General features: G+C 41.5%; 1 protein-coding gene across 1 annotated transcript in view; it reads right to left on the bottom strand.

Annotated features, from left to right (window-relative positions):
* Nucleotides 1-13,299, bottom strand: part of LOC130244680 (M1-specific T cell receptor beta chain) — a gene marked incomplete at its 5' end in the record, with an annotated part of 70,631 nt that extends 57,332 nt beyond the window's left edge. The window contains one exon of the mRNA XM_056477199.1: nt 12,990-13,299. Within this exon, the coding sequence (XP_056333174.1) occupies nt 12,990-13,299 (310 nt within the window). The remainder of the gene's footprint in view (nt 1-12,989) is intronic.
* Between the last annotated feature and the right edge of the window lie 4,541 nt (nt 13,300-17,840).

Here is a 17,840-nt window from a genome sequence, read left to right as displayed (position 1 = left end):
GTACCCTTTTTAGGGACTTAAATATACTTTGAGGTACCAATATGTACCCTTTAAGTACAAACATGTACCTTTTCAAAAGGTACCACCACAGTGACAGCTCGCGTACCTTTATTTCTGAGAGTGTATCATTTTCATGTACTGAACTCTTATTATTCAACTACACCTAGGTAGCCTATATTGATATTTTCATTCTATGGCACTTTTAATATTTAGGGAGAACCTCTTTTGGACTGCGGAGGAGATGTCAAAAGACTTTAAAGTCAACTGGTTTAAAGAATATTAGATATCAAAGCAGATATATGAAAACCATACACAACTGTTTTGGTTTCCTGTGTGTTTGAGTTTTGGTAAGGCTGTAATTTTAGTGTTTGTCACTGTGTGTACTGACAGCACAGTAATAAACAGCAGCGTCTGACTGACTGAGTTCAGAGATTTTCAGAGATCCATTCAGTGTATCCACTCTTTCCAGATTAAACCGCTCTTTAAAGCCATCTTCAGATGTAGGCTGATTGATACCATAGCTGTAACCAATTAGAACCATTTCTGTATTTTTCTGCTGGTACCACAGCATAACCTGCATGCTATTGTCACCATGACTGCAGTACATCACTATGTTGTCACTTTTGTTGGCAAATATGGACACCTTTTGTTTAACGATCACACATCTCACCACTCCTGTAAGAAAAGAATCAGGCTTTGAATATTTTTGATATCGAGTGGATTTAAAAATTAATGATCAAATGAACTCTTACCTATATAAAACAAAAAACAGATCCAGAGTCCACATTCTGCTCTTAACATCTTTCTAAACTAGGGTTATAAAAAAAAAAACTATGGTTGCTCTCAGCACAAATAATGCGACCAGACAGATAGTATGTGAGATGTAGTAAGAAAAAAACTCCCCCTACTGACTTCAGAGTGACCTTGATGTAAATGAGTATTTGGGAGCGGGAGGAGCAATGAGATCCATATATATGAGTTCTCAGGCTATGGGTCCGATTGCATCACAATGTATGTAATGGTATGAATTAATTTATTTGTGGTTGATGCAGCATCAATCCACTCCTATGCCCATCAGCCAAAAACAATTAAGCATTCAACAACTCTGGAGTATAAATGAAGAGTTCAGAGGCAAAACCCTCTAAATCCATCAGTGTTATGAAGCGGACAGGAGACAGAGGTAAGGAAACGTTAGGGTGTTTATTGAATGACAACAAGGAGCACAGGAAGGATAGCCAGGAGGATCAGGAATGATGTTGGGGTCTTTTCCTCCGTGGCTGGGTAACAGGAATACACGAGGATGGACAGCACACACCAGATACAGCTGACAGAGGATGACACAGACTTGGAAGGACTGGAAGACAGGACGATTCGGGAGGACCAGGAAGACTAGGAGGAATACAAAGAGAACAGGTAAGTAAATCGTTTGTTTAGCTGAGGATGACTACGCTGAGTGGTCGCTCAGTTGTCCGCTTTCGTCGAGACGAGCCCGGACAATGAGCGACTGGAGTGCTGTGCTTTTATCTGGTGCTCGTGAATGTGATGCAGCTGTGTGCTCATTAGAAGTCAGGTGATGGTGATCTTCGTGAGTGGGGGTCGTGAGAGCCTGACCAATCCATGACAGTACCCCCCTCCCCAGGGCCCGCTCCTGAGGGCCGACACCTCCGACGCCGTGGTGGTCTCCCTCTGCCTCTAGGCGCTGGGAACTCAGGGTGGCTCTCATGAAACTCCACCATGAGACTAGGATCGAGAATATCAGCTCTGGGAACCCATGTCCTTTCTTCGGGGCCGTACCCTTCCCAGTCCACCAGGTACTCCAACTGGCCACCACGACGTCGGGAACGCAAGATCTCCTTCACTGCGTAGACGGCTCCTTCTTCTAGGAGCAGTGGAGGAGGGGGTTCCTCTTCGTGGTCAGGCTCTGTGGAGGGAAGAACAGGATCGTGATAGGGTTTCAGGAGTGATACGTGGAATGTAGGGTGAATACGGTAGTGAGAGGGTAATTGTAGTTTGTAGGTGACGGGGTTAACCTGTTCCACGATGGTGAAGGGACCAACAAATCGGGGACTTAACTTGCGAGAGGGCAGTCGCATGCGTATGTCCCGGGTGGATAGCCACACCTTTTGTCCGGGTGTGTATCTGGGTTCTTCAGACCTTCTTCTATCGGCGGTTACCTTGCTTCGACGGACTGCCCTCTGCAGATGTTGATGAGCCTCGTCCCAGACTCTCTCGCTCTCCCGGAACCAGTGATCCACTGCGGGGACATCAGATGGTTCGCCATCCCAGGGAAAGAGCGGTGGTTGGAAGCCCAGGACGCACTGGAATGGCGTGAGTCCGGTGGAGGGTTGCCGCAGTGAATTTTGGGCATATTCTGCCCAGCCCAAATACTGGCTCCAGGAGCTCTGGTGACCACTGCAGAAGGTCCTCAGGAACCGTCCCACCTCCTGAATCTTCCTCTCTGTCTGCCCGTTGGTTTGGGGATGATATCCAGAAGAGAGGCTGACGGCCACACCTAGGAGCTTGAAGAAGGCTTTCCATAGACGTGAGATGAACTGTGGACCTCTGTCCGACACAATATCTTCTGGAATACCAAATGACCTGAAGACTTGATTAAAGATATTGTCGGCTGTTTCAAAGGCTGTGGGAAGACCTTTCAGAGGGATTAGTTTGACAAACTTTGAGAATCTATCTACTATGACTAGAATACAGGTATTACCTTCTGACGAAGGGAGATCAGTGATAAAGTCCACTCCTAGGTGTGACCAGGGACGGTTCGGAATCGGCAAGGGATGGAGCTTTCCAGCGGGTAGATGACGTGGGCTCTTGGATTGGGCACAGTCCTTACAGCCCTGAACATATTGCCTCACATCCCTTGCCATGTTTGGCCACCAGAATCGTTGGGATACTAGCGAGAGAGTATTGTTGATCCCTGGATGTCCAGTGCCTAGCGAGGTATGTAAGGAGTGGATCAGATCTACCCGGTGTTCAGGTGGTATGAACTGCCGATGAGGAGGGCATCCCGGCGGAGCAGGGGCTTCCGGAGTGGCAACGACTGGAGGAGCGTTCCAGGTGATCGGACAAATGGAGATGTGTTCGGGAAGAATCTTCGTTGGGAGTTCTTCATGATCGTGATGCTCGTGTAAACGAGAGAGAGCGTCTGCTCTTAGATTCTTGGGTCCTGGACGATAGGAAATGGAGAAATCAAAACGTGAGAAGAAAAGTGACCATCTGGCTTGACGTGGACATAGTCTCTTGGCCTCTTTGATATATTGGAGGTTTTTGTGATCTGTGATCACCTGGAACGGATGTTTGGCTCCCTCCAACCAGTGACGCCACTCCTCCAAGGCTAGCTTGATTGCTAGCAGCTCCCTGTCTCCTATGCTGTAATTCTGCTCCGCCGGGCTCAACTTCCGAGAGAAATAGGCACAGGGATGCAGTCGGGGCGGTGTATCATGATGTTGAGATAATACTGCCCCGACGCCGGTGGTGGATGCGTCCACTTCCACCACGAAAGGAAGATTTGGGTCAGGATGAGTCAGGAGTGGGGCCCTTGTGAACTCCTTCTTAAGAAGGCGGAAGGCTGCGGCTGCTTCTTTGGTCCACTCCAGTCCTTTGGGTTTACCCTTGAGGAGATTAGTGAGAGGTGATGTAATCCTGCTGTAGTCCTTGATAAACCGTCTATAAAAGTTAGTAAACCCAAGAAACCTCTGGAGCTCCTTAATGGAAGTGGGTTCTGACCAGGATAGAACAGCCTCAATTTTCTTCCCATCCATACGTATACCGGTTTGATCAATGATGTATCCCAAGAAATGAATCGACTTCTGGTGGAATGAGCATTTCTCCGCTTTGAGGTAGAGGTGATGTTCTCTCAATGTGTGTAGGACCTCCGCAACGTGTTGGCGATGTTCGGCCTCACTCCGGGAGTAAATGAGGATGTCATCTATGTACACTATTACAAAGTGGTGAAGAAACTCCCGGAGGACTTCATGAATGAAGTTTTGGAATACGGAGGGGGCGTTGACCAGACCGTAAGGCATGACCTCATATTCATAGTGGCCAGTAGGGGTCACGAATGCTGTCTTCCATTGGTCCCCCTCACGTATTCTTATCAGATTATACGCGCTGCGGAGGTCCAATTTAGTGAAGACTTTAGCTTCTCGGAGCTGTTCCAAAGCGGCTGGTACCAGAGGAAGGGGATATCGGTATTTTACTGTACCGTTATTTAGGACCCTGTAGTCGATGCATGGACGCAGCCCTCCGTCCTTCTTGGCCACAAAGAAGAAGCTTGAGGCGGCTGGTGATTTTGAGTGACGTATGTACCCCTGACTCAGAGCCTCCCTTATGTAATCTTCCATTGCCTGATTCTCTGGAAGCGAGAGCGGGTAGATCCTACCTCTTGGCAACTGGGCATCTGGAACTAGGTCGATCGCGCAGTCCCATGGCCGATGCGGCGGTAGCTGGGAAGCTCTCTTGGGGCAGAAGACATCATGAAAGGAGCTGTACTCCTTAGGAATGTGGATAGACTGCTTCTCAGGAGGGCTCTCGACCGATGTTGCAAACAAAGAAATGGGGTTCCGACCTTGAAGAGGGAGATTTGGAAAACAGGTAGGTGTACATCCAGATCCCCATTTCTTTATCTCTCCTGTGCCCCAAGAGATGATGGGATCGTGCTTCACCAGCCACGGGCGCCCTAGAATGATGTCCATATTTGCACCCTCCAGAACCAGAAATTGAATCCTCTCTTGATGTAACAGCCCCACTTGAAGAAGGATGTCTTCGCATTGTCGATGGATACGGGTCGAAGATCGAGTGCACTGGGTTATCGGTTGTATCTGGTATATATGCGAGGACGCCTCAGTACGGAGGTGGAGTTGACGACAGAGGGATTGGGAGATGAAGTTCCCTGCTGACCCGGAGTCGATGAGGGCTGTGACAAGGAGAGAAATAGAGGCAGTAGTTATTTGTACGGTGGTAGTAAGTGGTTTACATTGTTCAATATTCGTACTGAATACACTCACTGAAGTCCGAATGGGACGAAGGGGACACTCCATACGGGTGTGTCCACTGACACCGCAGTATAGACACAGACCCCGGGTCAGCCTCCTCTGTCGTTCCGCTGATGTCAGTCTTCCAGACTCTATTATCATGGGTTCTGGTTCTGGAGAGGCTGTTGACTCAGGCGATTGGAGGAGTGCAGACGAGGGGGTGATGGTGTCCTGTTGATAGGAACGGAGACGATCGGAACATCGGAGAGAATGTTGGATGAATCTCTCCAGACCCATTGTATCATCTAATGTGGCCAGCTGGATTCGGAGAGTGGGTTCCAAGCCGAGCCGGTACGTGGTCAACAACGATCTCTCATTCCATCCACTTGCAGCTGCTAGAGTGCGAAACCGGAGAGCATATTCCTGTGTAGATAGAGTACCTTGCTTTAGATGATACAGCTGCTCTCCAGCGGCTACTTCCCCATCAGAACGTCCAAACACCTCTTTGAAATACTCCGTGAAGGTAGTGATGGAATTCATGACCGGCCCGGCTTGGTTCCAGATCGTCTCAGCCCATTTAAGTGCAGGTCCAGAGAGTAGTGATACGATGTAGGCGATCTTTGACTTATCTGTGGGATATAGAGAAGGTTGCATTTCGAATATGAGGGAACATTGTAACAGAAAACCATTGCACTCCCCCGCTCCGCCTGAGTAGGGCGCTGGTCGGGCCATGGGACTGGAAGGAAGGGCCGAAGAAGAAACTGTGGAGGCGGAAGTGCTCGGTGCTGGTGGTGCGTTGGAAAGTGGAGCTGGTGGCTGTAGAATCCGCTTCAACTGGTCCACCAGCTCTTGAAAGTGATCGAGGGTGCTCATGTTGTCGTCGTTATAGGTCCGGGCTTCTGTTATGAAGCGGACAGGAGACAGAGGTAAGGAAACGTTAGGGTGTTTATTGAATGACAACAAGGAGCACAGGAAGGATAGCCAGGAGGATCAGGAATGATGTTGGGGTCTTTTCCTCCGTGGCTGGGTAACAGGAATACACGAGGATGGACAGCACACACCAGATACAGCTGACAGAGGATGACACAGACTTGGAAGGACTGGAAGACAGGACGATTCGGGAGGACCAGGAAGACTAGGAGGAATACAAAGAGAACAGGTAAGTAAATCGTTTGTTTAGCTGAGGATGACTACGCTGAGTGGTCGCTCAGTTGTCCGCTTTCGTCGAGACGAGCCCGGACAATGAGCGACTGGAGTGCTGTGCTTTTATCTGGTGCTCGTGAATGTGATGCAGCTGTGTGCTCATTAGAAGTCAGGTGATGGTGATCTTCGTGAGTGGGGGTCGTGAGAGCCTGACCAATCCATGACAATCAGACCTCTTTTCTTGTAAATAAGCATTTTCTATCAGGCTCCTCTGATTAGGTTCAGAAGTTTAATTTAATATGTAATGATAAAGTTATTAGCTTGTAAATAAAATGACTTTTTTTCAAAAATGTCACTTAAGACATTTCTTTGGGGTTTTTTGCGTCAAAACCAGCTAAATCCACTTGTGCTTTTTTTGCAAAAACCTCTAAATCCACCTACTGGAACAAGACAGTGTAACTAGTTGAAAATCACAAAATATGCAATTATAAATTATTTTACCGAACATCAAACACCAAAAATTAAAAATATACAAATCTGACAAGTAAGTGGTGGTTCATTCCACTGTGGTAACCCCTGATAAACCAGGGGAAAAGCTGAAGGAAAATGAATGAATGAAATCTGTCAATTAAGTGCATTAATCAATAACATTAAAACTGACATTAATTAAATCTTAACAATCAGTTGTCATTTCTGATATTTGGGATTTAGATTTAATAAGTAGAGCAATGTAAATATTGCAAACCAAGCTTGGTAGATTCAAATAATGTAGTGTAAAAGCATTGTGAAGCATCAATATCTGTGCATTGTCCATTTATTATAAAAAGCTTATCAGATGTAGAGGTAATATGAAGTAATACAAATAATGTATAGTTTTATACTTTTATCTTTAAAAAAAAAGCTTAGAGTCGGGGCCAGTAGTGTAGTGGTTAGTGTGTCGACACATGCACTGCGGTGCTCACGGCGACCCGAGTTCAATTCCGCCTCGCAGTCCTTGGCCGATCATTTCCCTCTCTCTGCTTCCTATGCTTTCCTGTCAATACTCTCTACTGTCCTGTCTAATAAAGGTGAAAACCCCGAAAAAATTATTATTTAAAAAAAAAATAGCTTAAAGATTTGTTCACATTAAATTATAATAATAAAAAACATTGGTTTACAAAGTATTTTGTGACACCCACATCCGTTAATTAAAATGTAGGTTTATGTTTTAAATAATAACTCCGAATCAAGGCGTTCATTTTAGGCCTATATAAATTATAAAACGTCAATGTAAATAATGCAATACTTTATGTAAAAACTAAATTATTATATACTACAGTAGCCTATAGCCTAAAAAAAGGTAAATATTGCCTTGTTGTTTCCCGTCTCGCTCAGCGCGTGAGCATTGAATCGCAAGTGACAGATACAGAGGAAATTAATTAAAATATCATTGGCTAGAATGAAAATAATATAGCCCACTTTGCAGCTTTCATTTAAATTATAGTAGCCCTATATAAAAAAAAAGCGATGGGCCGCTATTTTTCGCTGGTAATGTATTTAAATAAATAATTAGGCCTTTTTAATTATTCAGTTGTTATTTATGTACAGTAATTGAGACATAAAATGAGATAGTAAAATATAATCAACAACGAAAATGTAAATTAAAACTTTAAATGAAAACGTAAATAAAAAGCTTTTTTATTGACTGTCTTACTCCTATCACTTTAAACTAACAAACACCGTACATCTCTCTATATTTAGGCTAAAACACTGCTTCATTTATTTACGCCTACTTTATTGTATTTATGTTTGTACTTTCATTTTAGTTGTCTTTTTTAGTTCTACTTTCTAAAATGAAATTATTACAATGATAATAAAGCTTGTTAACAAGTTTTTAATGATTAATGAAGAAATAAAAATGCTTTGTTTTTTAGTTTATCTTTATTTACAAGTAGCAGAGTATTTACAGCTACTGTATGGGTTTTTTCAGTCTGTTCACGTCCCGTCCCGTTGTGCCCCCTGGTGGCATAGTCACAAACTGCAGTCATACCTAAAAAAACACGTTCTTATTCCTTTATGCTGCGTTTACACCAGACGCGGAGGAAGCTTCAAGCGCAAGTGATTTACATGTTAAGTCAATGCAAGGCGCGAATAGACATCCTGCGGTGCGATACGCGCAAACGAGATGGCACGAATGACGCAATTTGTGTGAATGAAGCGCTGGAGTTCTAAAATCTGAACTTCAGCAGGCATTCGCGCCACATTAACCAATCAGGAGCTTGCTCTTGTGGGGGCGTGATGATGACCTGTTGTTGGTGTCCTGGAGGAAACTCCTCCTGCTGACACCAACAACAGTTCATCAATCTGGGCTGGGCTCAGTCAGAAGCACCGCTGAAACCCTCCATCATCCAGGTACGGTTTCATGGAGGAGTTTATGAGCTCACAGAGCTAGGTGTACCTCTGAAAGAATCTAGTGGACTCAGACACGGCTCCAAACGGATCGACGCTGCTTTTCAGCCTTCATAAAGCACATAAACACAGTTATTCTCTCAATAAAAATCCATATTAGCCATTTAGTAATGAAGCTAGTGTCACCGGACAGACAGAAGCCCTGCCCATCACGTGAATCCGCGTCTATTGCTCAGTGAATTTGGCGCGCGAATGATGCGAGTAAAATCAAATTGTTCACGCGTCTATTTACATGCGAATAGCGCGATTTATCCACACGTTTCGCGTCTGGTGTGACCACAGCATTAGAGCGGCGGCGGTACAAGGCGCGGCGTTCATGGCCATTTTAAAGTGTCACCTACTGTATAGTAATACCAGTCAATTTTGACTTTGTAGAGACATTTTATTTTTTATCTACCTTAGGAAAACAAGTCATAAATACACATAATGAAGTATTTTAAAATGTAATAAGTTTTGTTTTGTTTTTTCTTGTGAAGATTAGGATTCGTTGTAGGAATGGGGTAGGGGATACTCATGTAGTCTGTAAAGCATACAAATCATTATATCTGTGGGATGCCCCCATAAAGTTCGCTGTACACGTGTGTGCTTGTGTGTGTTTCCTGTAAGTTTGGTGTTTGGTTTTTTAGTCAAGCTGGTAATAAAGATTACAGCACTGTGCATACTGACAGCACAGTAATAAACAGCGGAGTCTGATAGACTGAGATTGTAGATTTTCAGAGCTCCGTTCAGTGTTACTTTTCTTTCCAATTCAAACCGGCCTTTAAATCCATCCTCGTACATGGGATCACTGGTAGCACCATAGCTTAACACGATTAAGGCCATGGCTGAGTCCTTTTGCTGATACCATAACATATTTGGCTTGCCACTGTCAGAATATTTACAGCTTATTTCTGCGTTATCATTCTTATTGGCTAATTTATTTGGGTTCTGTTGAACATCAACACACCTTGCATACCCTGTAGGGGACAAAAATAAAACATATGAATACAGAATAGATAATAATTCTAAAATAGACAGTCACATATTGTTCTAGTCTAAAATTCACACTATTGGCAAACGATTGACTAAGATTTATAGCATAATAGACAACTAATTTGCTGCTTATTAATATTTAGTAAGGTAGTAGTTGGATTTATAGGCTGGTAATGAGCCAATAGTAAATAGTGTGAATTGTTACTTAAACTAAAGTGTTACTAAATAGAGTTCTAAATGTCAAAAAGACAAATAATTATTGGTCATAATGTTGTCCAAACAAAAAAAACTTACCTAAATACAATAATAAAAAAACACACACTCTGTATACAGCTCTTAACATCATTCTAAAATTGTGTTAGAACGCCTCTAGTTTCACACAGAATATACAGTAGTTTGACAAGACAGGAAGCTAAATGAGAGGAAATACTCTATATTAAATAAACAGTCACGTCTCCCCCTGCTGACTGTACCACATCAATGATTTGAAAGTGGTTTTGGTGAAGTAAGAGCACAACGTTATTTAAATAAACTGTATGTATGACATCCCAGGTTCTGCTGAATTGACTGTGGATTCTATTATTTGTGGTTGATACAGGTGCATTTGCAGGCTGCCTTCCTACATGTTTTTGTAATATGGTTTATTGTCATTTATTCACTGTGTAAACTAGCAGCACACAGATAAACAGCATCAGTCCCCTCTTTAACATCCATCTCCAGAATCCATTCCTTTTTTCCTGTACCAGACAGTTTAAAGCCAGATTCAAACCCCTTCTCATTAGAGTCTGAGTTAAAATTGTAGCTTCCAATAAGCACCGGTCCTTCTCCTTTTATGTGCCTGTACCAGTATTTGTATTCGTAGTCTGTATCATTCTGGTAACAGTGCATTTTAACTGAAGAGCCTGGACGATTGGATATGTACTTCGGCCATTGAGTGATAAGAACACCATCACTGAAACCTGCAGGAAAATATATATCAGCAATAATAGGTTAAGTTGTTTGTTAAAAATATAGCGTCACTGTTAATTGTTAATTCTTATTAAGTAAAGTTGAACCTGTTGGCTTTACTCTATGTACCTTTAAAACAAAGCAAGATGAATAAAGGATAAAAGGAGTCCATTTAGAGCAGCTATTTTTGTGAAATAGTTTCTGCTGTTCGGTTATTTTCACAAATAGCTAATGATTATGTGGCCCATTTTGTAAGACACACCCCTTGTGTAGACATTGGTGCTTCATTTGGCAGACGCCAGCTTGAAATTAGCATGGTGCAAAGCTTAAACTAGAACTAAAATGAAAAAAAAAGACATATTTAAATAATGACCCGTTTCAAATCTTTGAGTAAAAAGGATACTGATAATGATTTCATGTGTCATGATTATTTTAGGTCTACATTTTTAATGTTCCAAAGTTGTCCCCTTGTGTGTGTGTGTGTGTGTGTGTGTGTGTGTGTGTGTGTGTGTGTGTGTGTGTGTGTGTGTGTGTGTGTGTGTGTGTGCGTGCGTGCGTGCGTGTGTTGTTTTGGAAATATCCCATGAGTGTAGTAAAAAGTAATTATTTATTTTTTATTTACTTGCTTTATTTAATGACCCCAAAATAAGTCTTGAAGCTTCCCCCTCCTTCCACCCCTACTTCCCCCCTTTTTTCAGATAGGGCGACACGGTGGCCCAGTTTCTAGCACTGTTGCCTCACAGCAAGAACACCGCTGGTCCAACCTCCTATCGGGCTGGTTGGTGTTTCTGTGCGGAGTTTACATGTTCTCCCCGTGTTTGCGTGGGTTTCCCCCGGTTTCCTCCCACCATCCAAAAACATATACCATAGCTATAGATTAAACCAAATTATCACCGAAGACAACACTAGTTTACACTTCTCACGCGGCGACAAGCAGGGGAGTTCTCGAGACCTACCTGAGCTCGAACTCCCCTCTCGCCCTTTTAACAGGAGGGAGCCCCGGGTTCGAGGATATTACGAACTCAGGGCTCTCTGCCGGGACAGCGTGCCAAATACGCTTTATTGATTATCAGCTAAGTGTGAACTCTTGAAAAAAAATTAAAAATTATAATTTTCTATTTTCATGAAGGCTGTATAAATTCAGGGTACAGAGGTTGTACTTTGGCTCAATTTTGAACCACTGTCTTAAAAACTATTTTTATACTTCACAAACTACTGACACACACATTCACACTACAAAACCCTGCTGAAAAAAACAGCTTAAACCAGCCTAGGCTGGTTGGCTGGTTTTAGCTGCAAGACCAGCCTGGTTTTAGAGGGGTTTCCAGCCATTTCCAGCCTTGTCTTAGCTGGTCAGGCTGGAAAATTACCAGCTAAAACCAGCTTGATCAGCCTAGACAGGCTGGGAGCCCAGCCAAAACCAGCTATGTCCAGCTTAAACCAGCTGGCTGTATTTCCGGCTGTAACCAGTTTGTCCCATTAGCTTGCCATGTAGGCCGGTGGACTTGAGATGCAGAGAGGAGTTGACCACGACGACGGAGTTCGAGTCTGCTGAAAAACGGTTCCAGAAAGCAGGTAAGACAAAAACAAACAAGTAAATAACAGGGTGAGAGTGTGGTAAAATCTGAAAACGTGGTAAAAATCAGACGAGGGCTTTTCTTTTTCTGGATTGCTTTTAAAATTGTTGGTTGGGTTTTGGGTGGGGGGGTCAATCAATTCAATTGGTTTAATTTAGGGAAGGGGGAGGGTGGGTCAGTCAATCAAACAGTCAGTCAGTCAAACAGTCAGTCAACAGCGGCCTCTGGTGGGCTTGCGTGAGAACAGCAGGCACGAATGGCACTTGCGAGAGAAATTTGAGATTCTGAAAAACTGTACTCAGCGGCCTCTCGTGGATTCGTGAAAACAAATATGTACCCTCTGGGACGTATTTCGTGGTCTCCAGAAATGTATGTAGAGGTACTCAGTAAGAGGTAGAGGTTTTCAGAATGTGCCTGGGTTAGAGAATTCATGAATGGGAGTAAAGTGACGCAATTGGCCCAGGCAGGTCATGTGACAATGACAAACGACAGAAAAAGTACAACCAAATCCAATTCATACCACTCACATTCATAGTATATAGTGAATGTACTTTTTAATGGTCGTGTAATAAATTTTAATTCAATTTTAGTACCTACTCGAGTAGCAGGCAATTTTGAATGCAGCCTTGCTCTTTGATGAACCAACTGGAAGCTTTCCAAACATGGCTGCCATGTAAACAGAGATTCCTCTAAAGGAACTTTGACATGTTAACAAGATATTAATGAAAATGTTTTCTGACCAAGTGAAGAGTAACATTTTTAATGCCTTTAACTTTGCTTAATGTCAGATCTGTATGTGGAAGGTCTCAGTTTCAACTGCATAGTCATGGGTTCATTTATTTGTGGTTGATACAGGTGTTATTGCACGTTGCCATTCAAATACTTTTTGTCTTACAGTTTATTGTCATTCATCCACTGTGTAAACTAGCAGCACAAAGATAAACAGCATCAGTCCCCTCTTTAACGTCCACCTTCAAGGTCCATTTCTTTGTCTCTTTATCTGGCAACTGAAAGCCAGTTTCAAAACCCTTCTCAAATGATTCAGAAGTCCCTATGAGGGTTGCAATAAGCACCGGTCCTTCTCCTTTGATTTGCCTGTACCAGTATTTGTAGTCATAGTCTGTATCATTCTGATAACAGTGCATATCAACTGAAAAACCTGGAGGACTGGATATGTACTTCGGCCATTGAGTGATCAGAACACCGTCAGTAAAACCTGCTGAAAATAAAACAATAGATCAGACATATCATCAGATAAAAATGTATATTGGAGAATACCATAAACATTGGTCTTGATTTTAGTTTATTACGTTTGAGAAAAAGCAGTGGCATGCAGAGAATGACAAACATTGTCATTTTAAAATTTCCAAACTGTTCTTTTGATTCTCTGTTCATGACAGGCTACTTGTGCTGCTACTAGAGATTTTGAAGACACTCCTCTTTGTTACAGACACACCTCTTTGTTACATCTTTGTTACATCGTACTTGCGACAAAAGACTTCAGGCAAAGTGGAGGAGAGAAATAAATGCAGTAAAGTTAATTTGCAAAAAAGGTGATAAGTGTAACTTGATGATATTTAGATTTTTGTTTTATAATGAATATTACATACTAAAAACATCAGCTGTTAACATATGTTGCTAAGTACTACATGCATAGGCTACAAGAAAAAAAAAAAACACACAAGCATCATGTTTTTTTTCTCAACTTTTTGAGTGTCATTTCTCAAACCCATTCACCCAAGCTTGGTTTTCAAAATATTTTTTTTATTAGCCAAGTAAACTCTAACTGTGTTTTCACATTGAAGGCAGCAAGAGTGTCAAAGTTTGCTCTGGCCACCCTGGCGACAACGCTGTCAGCCTTCACAGCTCCGGTGGCAAGAGAGTCAAACTTTGCTACATTGATCTCATATTTAAACGGGCCAGTTCAGCATAACAGCAAATGACTTACATTAAAAGTGTTGCGTGTCTTTCATCAAATTCATTTACTATGGAAGATTAAGTTGTTGCATGTGGTGTGGCTTTGCTCCAATTATCCAATATGTCCATATGTTTGAAATATTCTGAAGCAGCAAAACTGTTTTGCACTGTCATTATAGTTAGCATGATTCCCACTTTTAAATATTGTAAATAACTGGAAACCCAGCGGGTGCAACAATCAAACTCTTGGGAACAACTGTGGTCGGAACCAAAGTTCACAGGACTGTGTTCTCTGGAATCCTTGGAGGACTTCTACATTCTGATTGCTTGCTGCTAACCGTGTCTGGTGGTGGAAAGATTACTGAAAAATCACACTCAAGTAAAAGTACCATTACTTGCCTAAAAATGTAGTGCGAGTAAAAGTATCCTCTGTAAATATTACTCAAAGTAGTATTACGTTGTGAAAATCTGATGCATTTACATGTAATTTGTGGATGTTTGTAAACGTAACATTCTGTTGTGCTTTAGTTATTGCCCAGCAGACACACAACGTCATAAGACATTAATATTAGGTCATGACGTCAGGTGAGCAAAATTCAATGTCTAGTCAGCGTCTGAGGACAAAGTTATTTCGATTTCCAATATCGACGTCAGATGAGGTTGATGTTTGCTTGGTTTTAGGTTGTGTTAAAAAATGACCAAAATACAATGTCGGGCCAACATCTTAAACCAATGTCAACCAATGTTGACGTTAAATACTGACATTTATTCATCAGGTATGGCAACCAAAATCCAACGTCTGATAGACATCATAGTAGTAACGTCCACACAACATCAAGCTGAAACATTATTAGACGTTGATATGATGTTGGTATTTGGTTGATTTTAGGTTGATTGTTGGACATTGACGTCGGCCTGACGTCGAGTTCTGATGTCAAACCAATTTTCATTTCCAAATAAAATGCAACGTCCCCACGATGTTGGGGTACAACATGAATCTGACGTCATGTTGACGTCTTGTGCCTGCTGGGTGTTTAAGGCCATTTTGGTCATCATACAGTAAACATCCGTCATCTTCTCATCAGTGACATGCATCTAAACAGTCTCTGCAGTTAATGCGTGTAAAGATTTTGGACATCTTATTGGACTCTTTTAGTGCTTCCAAACAGTTTTGTGCAATTATAAATCACCTGTGTCTTGAGGTAGTTCATTATGATGCGATTTACCTTCTATGTGTGATTTTATTGGCAGGAATCTCAGGTCTGATTTTTCTAATCCCCATAGACAATAAATTAAAGTAGTGACTTCAGGTTGAAGGACAGTAGTGGAGTAAAAATACAGATACAGCACTAAAAATGTATTTAAAGGAAAGTAAAAGTACACATTTTTTAAACTACTTAGTAAATTACAATTGCTGTGAAAAACTACTCAACTACAGTTTAATAATTTGAGTATTTGTAATTTGTTACTTTATACCACTGACCGCATCATTAGCTCATTACCATAAAGTTGAAGATTTCAACTCTCCTCAATGTCCACGCTGGCGAAGATGCGCCTCGCCACTTATTGCCACCAGTTCCCATTGAAAATGAATGACTTCTGGCTACTTTTGACGCTCTCACCGCCTTCAGTGTGAATGTACACCAACGTATCCAACTTTCTACCCACATGGACAAGTACTGTTGGGTATTAACAATATCACTGTAACAATTTGATGGAAGCAATTTTTTTCTCCCCGTGTTCGCGTGGGTTTCCTTCGGGTGATCTGGTTTCCCCCACAGTCCAAACAAATACACCATAAGTGAATTGGATTAACTAAATTGGCCGTAGAGTGTGTGTGTGTGAATGTGAGAGTGTATGGGGAAGGGCATCCTTTATGCATAAAACACATGCTGGAATAGTTGGCAGTTCATTCTGCTGTTGCGACCCCTAATAAATAGGGGACTAAGCTGAAGAAAAATGAATGAATGAATGATTTCATCACCCCATGTTTCAACCCTTGTCAGGCACGGCTACACAACAGACAGAAAACAGGTGTGAAACATAATGAGTAACAATAACAACAAACTGGTTAATCAAAAAAAAAAAAACTGAAACAGGAAAGTAAAAATCATTAAAGTGTAACAAAAATATGACAACTGAGTGGATTTAACAATGTAGACGTAATTAAAGAGATATTTCAGCAAAAACTACAAAACACTATGTATCAAAGCAAATCTGTAAACCAGTAACCATTGACTTCCATAGTTTTTTTTTATTTGTACTATAGAAAAATAATTGCTTCAATAGTTATAGGTTTTCAGCTTTCTCTAATTTTGGGTGAAATCCCAAGAAATACATTTGAAATTATAACTCCGAAGTTACAGAAATAAATAGTCCTTTGTAGTACAGTGTAGACTAAATGTTGGCACACAAGTATTGTCCTATCTATAGAAAATCCCAACACAATCTCACGGCAATTCGTAACTTTTTGACCTAGTGGCTAATTCAGACGATCTAATTCTTACAATTTAGTACGATTTGCTCATCCCCCAATGACGGTTGGGTTTAGGGGTGGGGTTAGGTGCCACGCCTCCTTTTTAAAATCGTACATTTTCATATGACTGAACTCGTACGAATTAGCCACTAAACTGACAAAACGTAATATACTAACGTTTTCTCGTGAGATCAGGCTGAAAATCCAGTCACACTTTATTTTAATGTATAATTCACATTATTAACAAACCATTAATTAAAACTTTTAGCAAAATAAACTACTTTTTCTTACTTCTTATTACAGTTATTACCAATTGCTTACATTTTCTGAAAGCATGTCTCATGTCAGAACTCTACACACAAATCACACACACACATTGGGCAAAACTCTTCAATTCTTCTGCAAAATGAAACTCTATGTTCAAAACAATGTGATTTCTTCTCAAAATGGTGTTTTGTTTTCAAATGACACACACAAGCCATCACATGACTAGACATTCATGAGACCAGTTGAACACTGATGTGCTTAATGTAAAACACTATGACCACTTCTTCTCCGTTTATCATAATGACTTACTGTACGTCTTTTTTGTTCAGTGTTACACTTACTACTGACAGTACATAAGCATACAGAAGTGCATTGTAAAATATTTCAGAATATTGTTTTTATTCAAAACACACAAATACACTGTACCAAATATATTTTACTGTATTTTCCCCACAAAAACAATGTACACAGTGTTCATCCCAACCAACACAAAGTGCACATAACGTGGTCTACATATGCCATCAACAGAAGTATTTACTGAATACTAGTATTTATTAGTAATTATTAGTATTTACTGAAAAAAAAACAGCTACTGCATCCTCTTTTCTGTTTTGGTCTGGCCAAGCAGTGGGGGAAATGTCACCTTGCATGGCCAATCCAGTTATGAAAAGCATCAACTGCTATAGGGAGAACGGGTATACGTGTGTGTGGATTTCGGTCATACACTTCCCAAAAAAATCCTCAATAGGTTTGAGGAATGGAGAACATGGAGGGAGATAAACAACTAAAAAACGTGGGTGGGCAGTAAACCAGATGAGCTCTGATTTCTAAATTGCAATTCTGTGTGACAGGTGTTTACTCATGATGAGTTAGTATGCTGAGTAGGACAACTGACTTTACAATTGTGAATGACAGTGTGTTCCTTGTGAAAACAAGAGATTTTCTGCATGAAAATTGTGCCAAATGCAGAGAATTGTGTGTTGTGTTTTGAAAAAAAGTGTGTTTCAAACCTGCAATTTGAGTGTAAGGCAGGAATTGTGCTTGTAGTTTAGCAGAATTGGTTAAGGGGGTTGGTGCATCAGTTACATGTTGTCGTCATAGGCGGAG

Source organism: Danio aesculapii, chromosome 17, assembly GCF_903798145.1.
Source record: "Danio aesculapii chromosome 17, fDanAes4.1, whole genome shotgun sequence".
Lineage (NCBI taxonomy): Eukaryota > Metazoa > Chordata > Actinopteri > Cypriniformes > Danionidae > Danio > Danio aesculapii.
The sequence above is the reverse complement of the archived record's forward strand: the minus strand, read 5'-3'. Positions and strand labels throughout refer to the sequence as shown.